This window comes from Quercus lobata, chromosome 4 (genome assembly GCF_001633185.2).
Source record: "Quercus lobata isolate SW786 chromosome 4, ValleyOak3.0 Primary Assembly, whole genome shotgun sequence".
NCBI classification, from domain to species: domain Eukaryota; kingdom Viridiplantae; phylum Streptophyta; class Magnoliopsida; order Fagales; family Fagaceae; genus Quercus; species Quercus lobata.
This window is the reverse complement of record NC_044907.1, coordinates 24,456,614-24,471,466: the sequence shown is the minus strand read 5'-3', so window position 1 is coordinate 24,471,466 and position 14,853 is coordinate 24,456,614. Positions and strand designations below refer to the sequence as shown.

Below are 14,853 nucleotides of genomic sequence, written 5' to 3'. Positions count from 1 at the left end.
CTATTTTTACTATTATTGGCTTTTAGCTGTGCAGGGGTGATAAGTGATTCAAGAAAGTAGACAACATTTCAATGGGCTAAATAAGGAATAAGCCCTAAGTTGGAGCACTATGATTGATCTTTTATAGGACTTTTGGAGGAACTGTAGATTTTTTATAAAAAAAGAAATGCACATGGAACCAAATGGAGCAATTTGGGGGGTTGTGCTTAGTGCAGCAGATTGTTTGTAAAAATCAATTTAGGGGAGGAAGTAAAAAAAGTGAGAAAACTTATGCACAAAAAATGTATTTGAAAGACACCGGGTTGCAACTCAATTGTCATAAATGGAGTTTCTCATTTATTCCTGGTCTAACATCATTCTCATCCAGAAACTACATAAATTTACTTGATGCTAAATCAAATGACTCCAAAGTTGAACTGATAAGCTATGTTGCAGAAACTTCAGAAGTGTTGACGAACATAAAGAAGAAAGACTGGAAATGTTTTATGGTTTGTTGAAAACACAACCAGGGGCCAAGAATCTTATTCTGAAGAACCTCAGGGTCTGCGCAGACCGTCATTCTGCATTTAAACTTGTTTCCAAGATTTACAAACGAAAAGTAAGAGTCAAGGGGTCATTTCCATCATGTCACAGATGGTTCCTGTTCTTGCAAACATTACCAGAGAAAATAACTTGAAGCATACGCTGGAAATTTATGTTCTATATATTATAATTATAGCATCGGCTAAAATTAGCACCCTTTAACAAGGATTGACTAATAGCACAAAAGATAATGAGAACATCATTGTGGTCATATATGTCTCCTCACAATGTGTTGATATCCGTTTTATTATAATTTAAGAAGTGCAACAATTTCCCCATTTTTCACCTTCAAGCATTAAAGCTTTGCAATGGCATATGCAGGCAAATTAGATCTCGCAGGGAGCTTTAGATCTTCCCAGCCTTCATCATCCATCATAGAGAAGTATGAGTCAACCATATCGTCACTAACAAGCTCCAATTTAGAGGGCTCCCACTGGGAGAGATAGTAAGCCAAAGATGAAATAAGAAAAATAAACCAACAGAAATCTATATTTAAGAAAATCATTGGGACTGAAAAATCTAAATGGCAAAGATATAGAAAAAGATGCATGTCTACCTTTGGGTTCTTATCCTTATCCAATAGTATAGCTCTGAAGCCCTACAGTTAAAAGGGGAAGTCTTAAAATAATCGTCAAAAGAAGAAATCAGGAGAAGATAAATATTTGAGTAAGCTGAAACCTCAAAGAAATCCCTGCTGAGTTTTCCTTGCATTACATGAGAAGCAATTCTATACTCACGAACAAGACATTGACCAACACCTTGGAGCCGTCCTTGTCTAATCTGTTTGCAAGAGGAGAATAAACGTTAAAAAGTAAAAACAATCTCACAAGATTTAGACAAATTGGATGGCTGCTTAGTTTTTTCTTTAGTTATAAAGTTATTGAGGGAACTAAATATCATATTTCTATTATGGTGGTATCCATACAACAGAGGGGATCATATGTCAGATAACCAAGTCAAGCTTGGATCCCAAGTGACACACAATCCCCACATTCATCTTCATACCTCAAATGATATGCTTTCTTGCACATAGTGATAAAGCTTTTTGTATTACTATTACAACTATGACTTCACATATATACAAAAAAATGGAAATTCACCATGCTTATAAAAAAATCTGTTCTATGCCCTTTATGAAAAAAGGAAACCAGAAAGTACAAGGGCATTATTTATTTTTTATCAAGATAAAACTCATATTGTCCTTTGAAGCAAAAGAGAGAATAATAATCGCAGGACATTCTCTCTTTCTATGGATCCAACTTAATTCTCTATACATTTTTGGATGCTCCTTCAAATTCTACCACAATCACCTCTGCACAGTGGCTAAAAATGTTTAACTCAACTGTTCTCCAATGGCCATAGCACATCCTGATTCCCGATGGACCTGTACCAACCTATGTCACAATTCACAAGGACAGAGTAGCATGTGCTGGGTGCAGATGTGTATCTAGGCATCAAACCAATTTCATCCCCATTACTCAGAAATGAAGCCTTATCTTTTTTTTTTTAATTGATTGTTCTAGAGAGAAATGAAAACACCTGATTTATTTGAGCATTCAATTCTGTTCATTCCTTAGGTTATTAATTAAGAGGTAGTTACTTGTTTAATGGCTGGACATTGAAAGCATAACACTTGCTGACAAGAGTCAATGCTGCATCTGAAATAGGCACTTCAAACATTTTAGTGTCCAATAAAAAATAGATGCCACCATATCCCCTTTTTGGTAACTTTATATAGGTTCTTGTTACACTTATCATAAAAATTCCTTAAAAAAGGACACTGTTTTCAGTTGTCAATCACTTTTACCAGTTTATAATACTTGAAATTGAATTTCTAACCTTCAGAAACTAGAATAAATGATACTTCTGCTAAAGAAATAAAGAGAGATTTCTATAGACATGATTAGAGCACATAACGAAAATCCTACAGAGCTAAATTTCAACTGAAGATGTCATGAATATCTTAACCACAAGTCAATCAGTCTTAAGCAGTTAAATGCTGACTGGAATGGCAGTATTAAGGCTTGCTGCTCCCTTACCGATCTCAGAGAAATTTTAAGGCTTGTTGGTGATGCTCTCTTCAGTGACTGGATTGTTTCAGAGACCCAATCATCCTTCTTATTCAAGGCCTCTCTCTCCTAAAATTGCCAGCACAAGATCATGGTCAGATAAGTGGTAAACATGTAAACGCCAAAAATAAAAGAATATTACTCAAAGCACTAGCAAACTTTTCGAAGAAATCTGACAAAGAGGACAGCAAATTAATATTCTCATCATGGATAAAATTCAATATCATTGAACTTACAAGGGCAGATATAATTTCTTCCACTGTTCTTCGAGAAAAGCACCTATCAATGACCTTCAATCTGTAGCCAAGCGACCGAAAAAAAAAAAAAAAAGGATTTCAAGTTTATTGAGAAGGATTAAAAAAATACTTAAAAAATATATTTGAGGGTCTTGGACGACAGAAAGATAGGTTTGCATTTCAGAAAATGAAAACATTAGAGTTCTTTAATACAAAATCAAGTCTGATAGAACCTTCTAGCACTCAATCTGTGAGATATAGTTCATTTATCACTGTATGTTAACATGATACATACAGCTAGCTAATAAACTAACAGAGCTTTTTCATATGTGCATTCACTGAGAGAAGTTTATTTCATGATTGATTATCCTTGACATCATAAGTATTAAAAATCCTTGGCATACATAGAATACAGTTTAATGAATAAAAACTGTAGAGGCCGTTTAATTAGAGCAAGAAGTATAATCTTTATAATTAAGAAAGCAAAAATAACCTGTGATATGCACTTTTCTCTTTCATATAAGGTTGCTTTGAGTACTCATTGATAACTGCGGAGATTATGGCTGGATCACTTGAATCTACCTTGCACAGTGCTTCTTCCAACAAAGACAATCTCTGGCCAATTATTAAAAACACATAAGGCATTCAAATGGCAATGTCTTACAAAATTAAAATTAAAAATTTTGGCAGATAAACATAATGGTGATGACTATGCAGGCATAGCATTTCATCTTAATAGCATGAGGATAAATATTTTAGAAAATAATTTGTAAATAGAAAGTAGGGATTGCAAGTATATCCTAGACTTAACTACAAGGGTTTGTTCTAATGGTTTCCAAGTCCTTGGGGATCCATGAGGTTCTGGGCTGAAAACTTCTAGCCAACAATTTACTCAGGGCACTTCCATCCATTTGGTCCATTTTGGTTTATTTTGGTCCACCTTGATCTAATTAGGTCTACTTCAGATCATTTCAGACTATTACGGTCTATTTGGTCCACTTCGGTCTATTTGGTTATTTCGGTTCATCTGGTCCACTTTGGTCCAATTCGATCTACTTTGGTCAACTTCGATTCATTTTACTCTACTTTGATCCACTTTGATTCAATAGGTCCATTTTGTGAGTTTCTGGATCTATGATGTGGTGGATCTAAAATTTGTTACTAAAAATAAAAAATAAAAAACCTACAAAATGACCGATGTATTATCAAATGCACTAAATGAATAAATCTAGTCTTACCATGTTTATTCCTAATTTGTGCTATTGGACTATATAATTATTTCCACTTTTCAATTTCTTTTTTTACCATAATTTCCCTTCTTCAAATAAAATGACCGATGTATCCTCCTCCCGTCCACTCCACTACTTTGCCTTTTAGTTTAAACCAAGTAGGGATTGGAAAAAACAATGCTGATGCATGTTGCTGCTTCCATCACTAATTTATTTCTCACCAAAAAAAAAAGAAAAAAGAACAAAGAACAAGTCTTAGGAAAAATATACAATAAATCATAATGTGCATGTACAGTCTTCACATTCCAGCAAAACCGTGTTGATGTATGTTACTATTTCCAACTATTCCTAATCCAAACAAGGTGCATCTTTTTCCTTCGTTAGAATTTTGAGTACTATACCTAAAATCAAATAATTAAAGAAGAATGAAATACTACCTCAGAGGGGACAAAGTGAGTTGCAAGACCACATACAAGCATTTCAGCACCATTCAACCTAGTGCCTGTAAGACCAAGATATTCTCCTGCCAAAGATTTAAAATTATAACGAGAATCCAAGTACAAATGAGATCTAGATCAATAACTTCATGAAAGTATCTACAAAATAACCAAACAGTTATGAATTTAGAAGATGGGAAGGGGAGGGGAGTTACCAAAAAAAGACCATTATAATAACAAAACAATTTAAAATATTTCAAAAGTAGAAGATATGTAGAAAAAGAAGAGAAGACCACTTCAGTGTTGGGCTTTGTGGAGCCTAGTTTGTTTGATCTGGTTTGACAACCCAACCCAACCCGAATAATATTGCGTAGTTTTTAATGGGAGATTTACTGAGCAGAGTGCTTATGGACAAGCCGGAGTGCTTATGAAATTTTTTTTGGCCCATTTAACCCATTGTGGAACAGCCTTTTGTAATTAGGGTTTTTTAGTGTGGTGTTGTTGCTGTGTTTTTATATAGAGAGAAAATATTGAAGCCGCAAGTTGTACTCTGTATTCTTCCTTGATAATAGTGATATCCCTACAACTCCATGGATGTAGGCAAATTGCCGAACCACGTAAATACTGTCTTGTGCGTGTGATTGTTTTTTCTTTGGCGTGTGTTTTATCTATTTTTTTTGTTTCTCACAGGTTGGGAATTCGGCCTAATTCCCTACATTCAGAACACTTTCAAGCTTAGATACAAAGAAACATAGTGAAAGGGCTCGAATATGTGCTAAAAACACATAAGCTTGTTTAGACCCCAAAATTTAAGTTACGGCTAGATTACTTTTACTCTAACTTATCTAAGTGTGGAACAACAGTAAAAGAAGCGCAATCACCGAATCTAATCTCTAAGCCATAAGCAAGCAAGCAACAATAAACAATAAAGCTTGAAGAGTAAGGGAAGAGAAATACAAACACAAGATAATACCAAGACGTGTTGTCAAAGAGGAAACCGAAGAACTTGGCAAAAAACCTCTTCGCGATCCTCCAAGTCGAAATCAATCCATTAGTGAATAAGTTGGAGTACACGAATAAAAAAAGACCCTCCAAGCCTAGTCTATCTAATGTACTTGAGCCCTTTAAGTTCTTGCTTTCCGGATCTTGCAATACGTCTAATTGCATCCTCCAAACCTCATCGTCTTCTTTTGGAAAATCTTCAAAGTTTTCCAAGCTCCAAAACACTTTCTACACTCTAAAAATGTGTGGGTTGTGTTTGGGTACAAATCTTCTCTCAAGGTATGACAATGGGAGAGTGAATGAGAAAAGGCTACAATGATTTCCCACTAAGTATAAGTAGCACTCTTTCTAAAAGATAAGTGTGTTGTGTTGTAGAAATCTATTTAGGGTTTTCTCTCTAAATATTAACCTCTTTTACTTATGTGGGTAATGAGGGTATATATAATATGAATGAAGAGTAAGAAAGTCACACTTAAAATCCTCTAGACAAAGTGTTTTGCGGGTACCTTACGAGATGGCTTGTCTCGCGAAGTACTCACGAAATGAAACTTGGCACTTGACTCTTTAGTTTCCAACATGTGCTTCTCACGTGCTCTTTTCATGGGAACCTTTCTCGCAAACTTCTTGCAAGCTAGTCGCGAAACTGCACTAATCTTCATTTCATGCTCGATTATTCACCAACTTAATACTAAGCCCAATACAATAAAATCCCACAAAATACAAGAAATTAATTTAATGCACTTACAACACTTTTTGTCATTGAATAAAACCAACATAAAATATAGTTGTAAATCACAGTTTTACACATAAAATAGTTATAATTCCAACTTTTATGTAATAAATAAATAATTAAAATATGAACAAATAAAATAAATATAATAAGAAATAAATGTGATGAAGAACAGATAGTAGAGACTTTCCCTGAGCAGAGAGACCACCATAAGTTAGAGCGAGGGAAATTCAAGAAATAGAAAAGCACTAGTAGAAATAATTGGTGACAAGGACAGAATTGCAAGTCAAAATACATAGTAATCTGTTCATAATTTCTAAGATTAATTGCAAGGTACAAAGAACCAACTCCCATTATGGTTTGTTCTTTGTTGAACCTAGGTTCATTCTAAGATTTGGTTCGTTCTTAACTACTTCCATCACCAGTTTTCTTTTTCTTCATTTCTGTGCTACGAATTAATTGCTTGAGCTCTACAAACTAACTGACTCCTTAATCCCAATAAGGCTCCCAACCTACAGATTATACACCTCTATTGGCCACTTGTCCCATATATATCATGATAACAAGCACATATAATACTCTCACTAATACTGCTAGTTTGCAATAGTATCAATAAGTCATATACATTAAAACCTACAAATAGGAATTGAACTATTCAAGAAAATTCAAGTGCTAAAGAAATATACCAACCAAACTCCTACAAACTATTGAAGAAAATGAACTTCACCCCTTTTTTAGGAAAGATTTGGTATCCAAAGAGTTACTATATAGGTCAATGATGTAATTGCCATTACCAAAGAATCCAGGGAGTCTTGACAAGAAATAGGAGGCACCCACATCTGGGAAGAATCCCAAAGCCGTTTCTGGCATTGCAAAGACTTGCAACAAGTCCACTATCAAAATGCATGTTATCCAAGAAACCTAGATCTACAATTTTTTTCTTTTAGTGAGTTTAACACTAGGACTTCCAGGAGGTCACTTGTTTAGTACTAATATTGCCTAGCACACTTGTTTTGGAGTTTTGATGTGATTTGGTGCTTTAGTGCTGTTATGATTACACTCAAGAAAACCAGAACTTCTAAATTAAAACAATAATGCTAAAAAAAATAGTATAAAAAGGAGAGCAATGTTAGAAATCAACACTAACTCTCTTGTCTCTAGAAACTTCTAGAGTTTCACTCAATTTGCTTCTCTCCAAAATTCTCTAGAAAATTCTCTTGCATTTCGGAAATTTCTCCATGATGCTCTTTCCGGATTTCTCTATGAGATATCTCTAGAGACTTCTATGTAGAAGTAAAACTCAACCACATGTTTATATAATAGTCTAGAAGGTTGGAGAATGGCATTCATTTACTGCCAATAAAAAGGAAGATGCTAGAAGCTTCAAGTTGGTTTCCTAACCAACATACATCTAGTATAGATAGATGTAATGAGGTGAGTGAGAAGTAGAGTGTGAGACTAGTGAGAGGTGTGTGAAGTGAAGTAAAGCCTGAGTAGAGTGAAGTGGAGAAATAAGTAAGAGCTATTGTGTAGTGTCAGTACATAGGTGTCTAGAGAGTTGGTGTGTGTCTTGTAAAAGCAAAGTGTGCTAGAGTAGCTTTGCCGCGTGGTGTTAGTGAGTCTTGTAATTGTGTCATATGTAGAGTCACATTAGGCTTTCCATAAGTCTTAAGTGTTGTAATTCAAAGAGTCAAGTTTTAAATAAAAGCTCTTTGTTCAGTCTTTTGTGCAACAATCTAGTGTCTGAGCTTCCGCTAACCCAACAAGTAGTTCAATCCTTCTTTTTATATGTAAATACATCTCATGTATCCATGTGGAAGCAAACTTACATACCACTTTAAGACAAATGAATAATATAGCATTGAAGAAGAAAAGGGGAAAAAAAAAACAGAAACTGAAGTCATAGCAAAGATTATGCTGCAACAATTGGTCATTCCTTTGAAAATTAAATACAACTCATGTATCCATATGGAACACATGGCACCATAATTGCCAATGCATTCAAAATTATAATCTGCAAAGAGAGAAGAAATTCTGATTGCCACTGCCAAAAGAAAGGCTAAGTCATTTATGGACCATTTGAACTTGAACATCATCTGGCAACATCTTGCACATAAATATGGTATAGAATGGATAGCCCCAAGTGCCTGGAGTTGCAATAGGACACTGCAATTTAGAGTACGCAGACCAAAGAGGGGTGACCTACAACCAAATTTAAGAACCTTTTAAGGAGTTCAAAACACAAGTGATGATAGTGGACAGCATTAGCTTTTTTTGCTTGATCAGGTTTAACAATACAGTTCTACTTCATTTTAGCATCTTTTTTCATTTTTATTTGAATGCAAAATGTCTACATTAGAAACACCAGGAGGTGCTGGTTGAACTACAAGGCTCCATTGTACCTGAAGTTATACATAATAATTAAAGAACATTTGCAACAGTTAAAATAAAAGGGGTGGGGGGGGGGGGGGGGGAGAGAGAGAGAGAAAGTAGTGAACGGTGAGATAAACAATCATATTCGATTCCCTGCTTTGGACATTCAAACTGACCATCATCAATTGAATGGGACAAAATAATGGAAATACATTCCTGCTGTATAAAATCTCAGGGAAGTGTGTGATTCATAATCACCTACTAGGAGAAAGTAAAATTCTGTATGACGTAAAACTGGAGATAAAGAGAGATAAATACCGAATTTTCTGTTGCAACCCGGAATCTACCATGTATTGAAGCCCCTGCCCCACCTCCCATGACAATTCCATTAAGGATTGAAACCTTCAACAATATTTGCATGCTAATAGTAAGAATATATTCATAAAGCTCACTTGACCAAGAATGCCTCTACTGTCAAAAGTCAATATAAATAAAAGATAATGAAAATTTACTATTCATGGTGAACGTGGTCACCTGGGGTTTACGATTTGTTGCCAAAATGTAATTTAAGGTGTACTGCATCCAAATAAATTTTGCACTCAACCTCCAGGTACCTAATACATAAAAATATTTGTATTACAGGATTAGCATTGATGTCCTTTACTTCTTAAAAAATAAATTCTTGAAATTCACATAGGTTGAACATCTTGTAAAGAAGAGATGACTGAAAGACTCCACATTAGCAGTTGAATCTTATCTGTGGTGGTAGGTCATGATGAATAATCTAGATGTTGAGGACCAGTGAGGGTAGTCCAATGAGTAATAAAAAGAACCTATACCTTCATTAATATCCCGAGTCACTGCTGCAACATCACCTCCAGCACAAAATGCTCTTCCCTTTCCCTAAAAAAATGACCACACAGGACATGCAATCAGTTTGCATTCTCTGCAAGGATGAAACAATCGAAAACGTGCCCAAATCTTTACTTATAAACTTTAGTTAAACAAATTAAAATGCCTATCTATCATATATACACAAGAAAATGTCTTGAGACTCCTCCATATGAACAGCCTTTACTAGCTATACTAAGTAAATTTACAATTGAACTAGATGAAGTTTACAAGTTGACAACCTTAAGAAGGTTGCTTTATTTTTTTTTTTTTTTTTAATTTCTAATTTTTTTAAAATTTTTTTTTTATAGAGTATTAAAGAGGATAATCTGTTTCATTTAGCCAAAATAAAATAACTTCTGCCCTCACCACAAAACTGGCTTTTCATTTAGAACCAACATAAATAACTAAGGGTTAATTTTACAATAAAATCCTTACAACCTGCATAACAAAACAGCAATCACAATGATTTATTAGCACTACCTGAATTAAGAAAATTAAATGTAATATCCACTGCCATGTACCCACACATTCATTTGCGAGGATCAGCCAAAATAAAGTGTCAGAAAGATATGACTTTCTTTTTGATTTATTTCCAATACAATTTGAAGGTAAGATATGAAGATTGTCTCTTAAGAATGGACATACCTTGACAATTACCAACTTCACATTAGAATCCTCCTCATATGCAATGAAAAGCTCCAATAGCCAAGAAATCTATAATTTTGCATTAAACACAAGTTCCAGATAAAATGTTATAGCAAATTGGTTACTTCATTTGCACTATGACATGCATGCATAAGTATTGCAATATTGATATTAGTAATCATTGTTGTATATATAGGTATATACGTGGATAGATTGTAATAATGATATTTAAGATTAGAGAGTATTGATTAATAAAGATGATAAAATGAAAATTCAAGTTTTAGAATTTTCTATGTGAAAATTCAAATCCAGGAATTTTTGATTGGTGAGATTTTTCTCGATTGATTGAAATGATCAAGAAATTTGATCTAGAGTCTCTACCTCTCTCGATTGATGTTTGATTCTTGTTCGATTGATTGAGAAGAACCTTCGATTGATGCTCAATTCCTCTCGATCATTCAAGACTTATAAAAACTGAATTTTTGCAGAATTTTTCTGGTAACTGTTTTGAACGTTTGAAAAAGTTTTCTGGTAACTGTTCACTTGATAACCAATTCCTCTCTCCCAAAATCAGTTTCTAAGAAATACAAAAAACCTTGTGAGTATTTTCCAAAATTCCTGTTTATAGAACCCAACAAACTTGGTTATATCTAGGAGACGAATTTGTGATAACTCTTTAGCAACAATAGTGTGAGAACAAATCTTCTCTAAGGATAACAATTTTGTGCCTCAAAGTTATCTATTTTTCTATGTGTCTTTTGTGTTCATTTTTTTTTCTTTCTTTTTTCTATTTTTCTATTTTTCTTTCTTTTTGTGTTCATTTTTTTTCTTTCTTGATTACTTTGTGTGTTATCCCCAACATGCATAACATTGTCTTACACAAAGCAGAATATCATGACCGGCAAATGGAATGCAAGAAACCACATCGACATTACAAAATGGCAAAAATTCCCTAAGTAAAATTGTGATTGACATTACAAAATGTAACAAAAGGGAATTTATATTTAAAAGAACAAAGAAACAGAATAAGGTTGATCCACTTAAAGGACTAGAAATACAAAATCATCCATCCATATTCTAGAAATTATACTCAATAGATTATTGCGTCCATCCATTTTAAACAAAGAAACAACACCACATATAGCAGACATAGCTTTGCACCCTGCCATCGCATTTCATTTTATTTCATATATATATATATATATATATATATCAATTTAAAAACATAAGATAACTGAGGTCTTTGATACCATAACGTGGTAGTATAATATAAAAGAGAATACAAGAAAACACATCAAAAGTATTCAATAAATTAGGTGTGATACCATTTGAAATAAAAGGGCATTCAGTTGCTTAGGCCTATTCAATGTCAATATTCTTGCAGACAACTTCTCTTCAACCAAAATCTGTCAAACAAGAAAGGAATATATATAAGTAACTGAAAACGACCAAACACAATGCACTTTACGATGCCTCTACGGCATGAATTGGTCACAATCTTCTTAGTTCTTCTGCAAATGATAATTCCTACCATTATTGCAAATTTAAAGGTAATTTATTCAAGCATCCAAATAGCATGTCTGTTTTGGAATTGCTTATTTTTGGTAACTTATTTGCATAGTTTTGCTAATGATAATTCCTAAGCAGAGAAAGTTTAACTACAAAATTAGTTATAGCCTAAGGTTACAACTTTACTCAATAAAATAAACATTATTATATGTTTTGAAAATTTAACCGTTGAATTGCACGTTCTTTACTCTCTTAACATACATGTCAAATTTTGTGTTAATTGGAAATTATTTACTATATGATTTATAAACTTATATTTTATGCATAATTTTTAACTACAAAAACTGCAATTTAAATAATTTATTGATAATATAGATATTAATCTTTAATTTTTTAGAAATTTTGCAAATGTGGAAGATATAAGAAGAAGATGTAATCTAATGATGGATTTGTCAAAATTCACTCACAATAAAAAGATTTTGAGTAAGGTTATAGCTTAAATCTACAACCAATTTTTGTAGCTAAACTTTGTCATTCGTCTGGTTATCTTATGTAAAAATATTGTAGCTAAACTTTTCCTTCGTCTGTTTTGATGGAAAATCTTATGTAAAGATAGTTTTTTGTGTTTTCTAATGTTTTGTAGTATCATAAAAAATGAGTCAAAAGAAAACTATTTTTAGTCAACATAAAAAGTATGACTTATTTTTAGAGATTGTCTTCCACTAAATTTTTTTGGAAAACAATTCAATTTCACAATAAGCTAAATAAAAGAAGTTAGGACATTGTTTCTCAACTCATTTAAAATTGATATCAAACATTAAAAAAAAAAAAAAAGCAAAAGCAAAAAAGAAATAGTTTTATAGAAAACACTTTTTGAAAAAAGTAACTCATTTTCTATAAAACATTATCGCTGAAACGAACATATTATTGCACACTTGTATTCATATTAGATTTTTTTTTTTAAAATCATAAATCAAGCAATTTCAAACCAATTAACTAATTAATTTTTTTAATTAAATTATTTGAAACTGCATCATACTATTTCATGAATTCATCAAAAAAAAAAAAATATATATATATATATATAATCAATGCAACTATACTATCCTTGGAAATTAAAAATAATAATAATAATTAATCATTTATTGTATTATAATATATATATGTGTGTGACACACTGCCACCTCTAGTAAAAAATTATAAAAGAAATGACATGAACCAACTAATACTCTGATTGGTTATGAAGAAACTGTGAAACCAATATTAATAGATAAGATAAGATTGATAAGTGAAGCAAGACTCTGGTTGGAGAGACTACCTGGTGGTCGTCGGGTTTAGTAGAATTGAGTGCATCCATGCCTCTCTCTCTCTCTCTCTCTCTCTCTCTCTCCGCTAAGGGAATTGTGAACTAAGAGTCTGTGTTTTTTTTTTTTTTTTTTTTTGATGAGAGAGAGTCTGTGTTGATTGCTGTTCTGATAAGCCTGGTACATTGGTACTCTTATAAAGACATGAAAAAGTAATGACAAATTACACATTTGAGTATCACATGCAGGAGATTGAGATCTAGTGTAATTTCTAAATACAATTGCACAGTAAAATTCACCCAAATTTTTCACAATTTGTTTTTACTTTTTTTATTTTTCTTCAATTTTTTATACTTAATAATTAAGATTTAAAGTTATTTTTTGCAACTTTAAATCTTAACCATCCATACCAATTGCATTAGTTGCACTATCCACCGCATCTCAATTCCGTACTAAGCTATTCGGTGATCCTGACGTTCCTGCTGCACTAGTTAAGAATCCCATCAGAACAGTGTATCACGTGCTAAGAATAGTACATAAGCACGTATACCATTGCAAAAACACGTAAGGAAACATGCAAACGTACACCACAGCTTCCATCGAATGCAATACCCACCTCATCAAAAAAAAAAAAAAAAGAAGAAGAATGCCAACATATATTACAAAATCACACATGTATTGAATTGAATTGAATGCCGACATATGCTTTATATTTTTCACCAAATAAAATAATCGCCCTCAAAACCAATAGGGATTTTTTAAAAAAACTTGTGGAAAACAAATTAAACTATTGTCTTGCTAAGAAGTAAGGAATTCTATGCATGATAGCACCTATAAATAAAATATTTGATTTTTAAAATATTTTTATTAAAACGTAAATCAGAGTTTTAAAAATTTTTTAAATCATAGATTTTTTTTCTTCTTAAAACGCAAATTACCTTCGGTACCCATTTCATGATTTAAATTCCTTTGATTGATGTTTTTTTGGTTAAATTCTCATGCATGGCGGATTGTGGCAAAAAAAAAAATATATATATATATATATATATATATATATTTGGATGGCCTCTTTTACAACCATCTGTGCACTGGAGTTTGCTTTGGAGATTTGCATAATAGATGCTATAATCTATATTGGAAGGAGATACTGAGCATGGTCTTGAAACTCGGACGGTTCAAAAACTCGGCAAGAGAGATATTAAAAGTTTTTGAGGTCAAACCAAAGTCGAACTGAGGTTGAACTGGGATGATGTCATAATTAAATTAATAATTATTTAAAATATAAAAAAATAATTAAATTAGTAAAAAATTGAGAATATATATTATTTTCATATATATAAATTTAATTATTTGGTAAAAATTCCTATACATTATCAAAAATTCCATATTTTTTTAATCCTCAATTATAAGTTATACATAATCCAATTGGACTTAGTCCATTTTATAATTAATAAAAAAAAATTAATCAATTAACTATTGAAGAGGAAATAACGTGAGAAGGGATCTTTTTAAATTTCTTATACTTTTCAAATTGCCTACACTAAGTCCAATCCGTTTTTCCTTTTTTGTATCTTTTTTTTTTCTTCCCTTCTTCTCCATCATTTGATTGATTGATTTATCCCCTCCACCATTTATAATTCTACATCAATATCTCTTTCTTTTTTTTATACTACTATCTTAAATTTTTCTCATCCACCAATGCCTCTTTTACTTTCCCAATGCCTACACATTTCTTTAGGTTTTCCCTCTTCTCTCTCTCTCTCTCTCTCTCTCTCTCTCTCTCTCTCTCTTTCTCTTTATTATTATTATTATTTTTTTTTATTTATGAACCATCTTTTCTCTT

The 14,853-nt window shown here is 32.5% G+C and overlaps 1 protein-coding gene across 1 annotated transcript; it reads right to left on the bottom strand.

Moving 5' to 3' along the window:
* Positions 1-875: 875 nt before the first annotated feature.
* Positions 876-13,108, bottom strand: LOC115984886 (3-hydroxyisobutyryl-CoA hydrolase 1-like). Its single transcript, XM_031107879.1, has 17 exons — positions 13,025-13,108; positions 11,523-11,603; positions 10,198-10,266; positions 9,498-9,561; positions 9,193-9,272; positions 8,977-9,060; positions 8,640-8,687; positions 8,371-8,487; positions 8,239-8,329; positions 7,080-7,178; positions 4,554-4,639; positions 3,381-3,502; positions 2,888-2,948; positions 2,622-2,720; positions 1,261-1,362; positions 1,139-1,180; positions 876-1,015 (listed from the first exon to the last, which is right to left on the bottom strand). Exons 1-17 carry the CDS (start codon positions 13,061-13,063, stop codon positions 878-880), a joined length of 1,422 nt encoding a protein of 473 aa, XP_030963739.1. The 5' UTR covers positions 13,064-13,108; the 3' UTR covers positions 876-877.
* Positions 13,109-14,853: the final 1,745 nt, after the last annotated feature.

Excerpts from the sequence above, each read along its gene's own strand:
- LOC115984886 (XM_031107879.1), bottom strand. The coding sequence starts at position 13,063 with ATGGATGCACTCAATTCTACTAAACCCGACGACCACCAG. Across the intron at positions 2,721-2,887 it reads AAGAAATTATATCTGCCCTT|GAGAGAGAGGCCTTGAATAA; the intron begins GTAAGTTCAATG and ends TGGCAATTTTAG. Across the intron at positions 1,363-2,621 it reads TTAAAATTTCTCTGAGATCG|ATTAGACAAGGACGGCTCCA; the intron begins GTAAGGGAGCAG and ends TCTTGCAAACAG.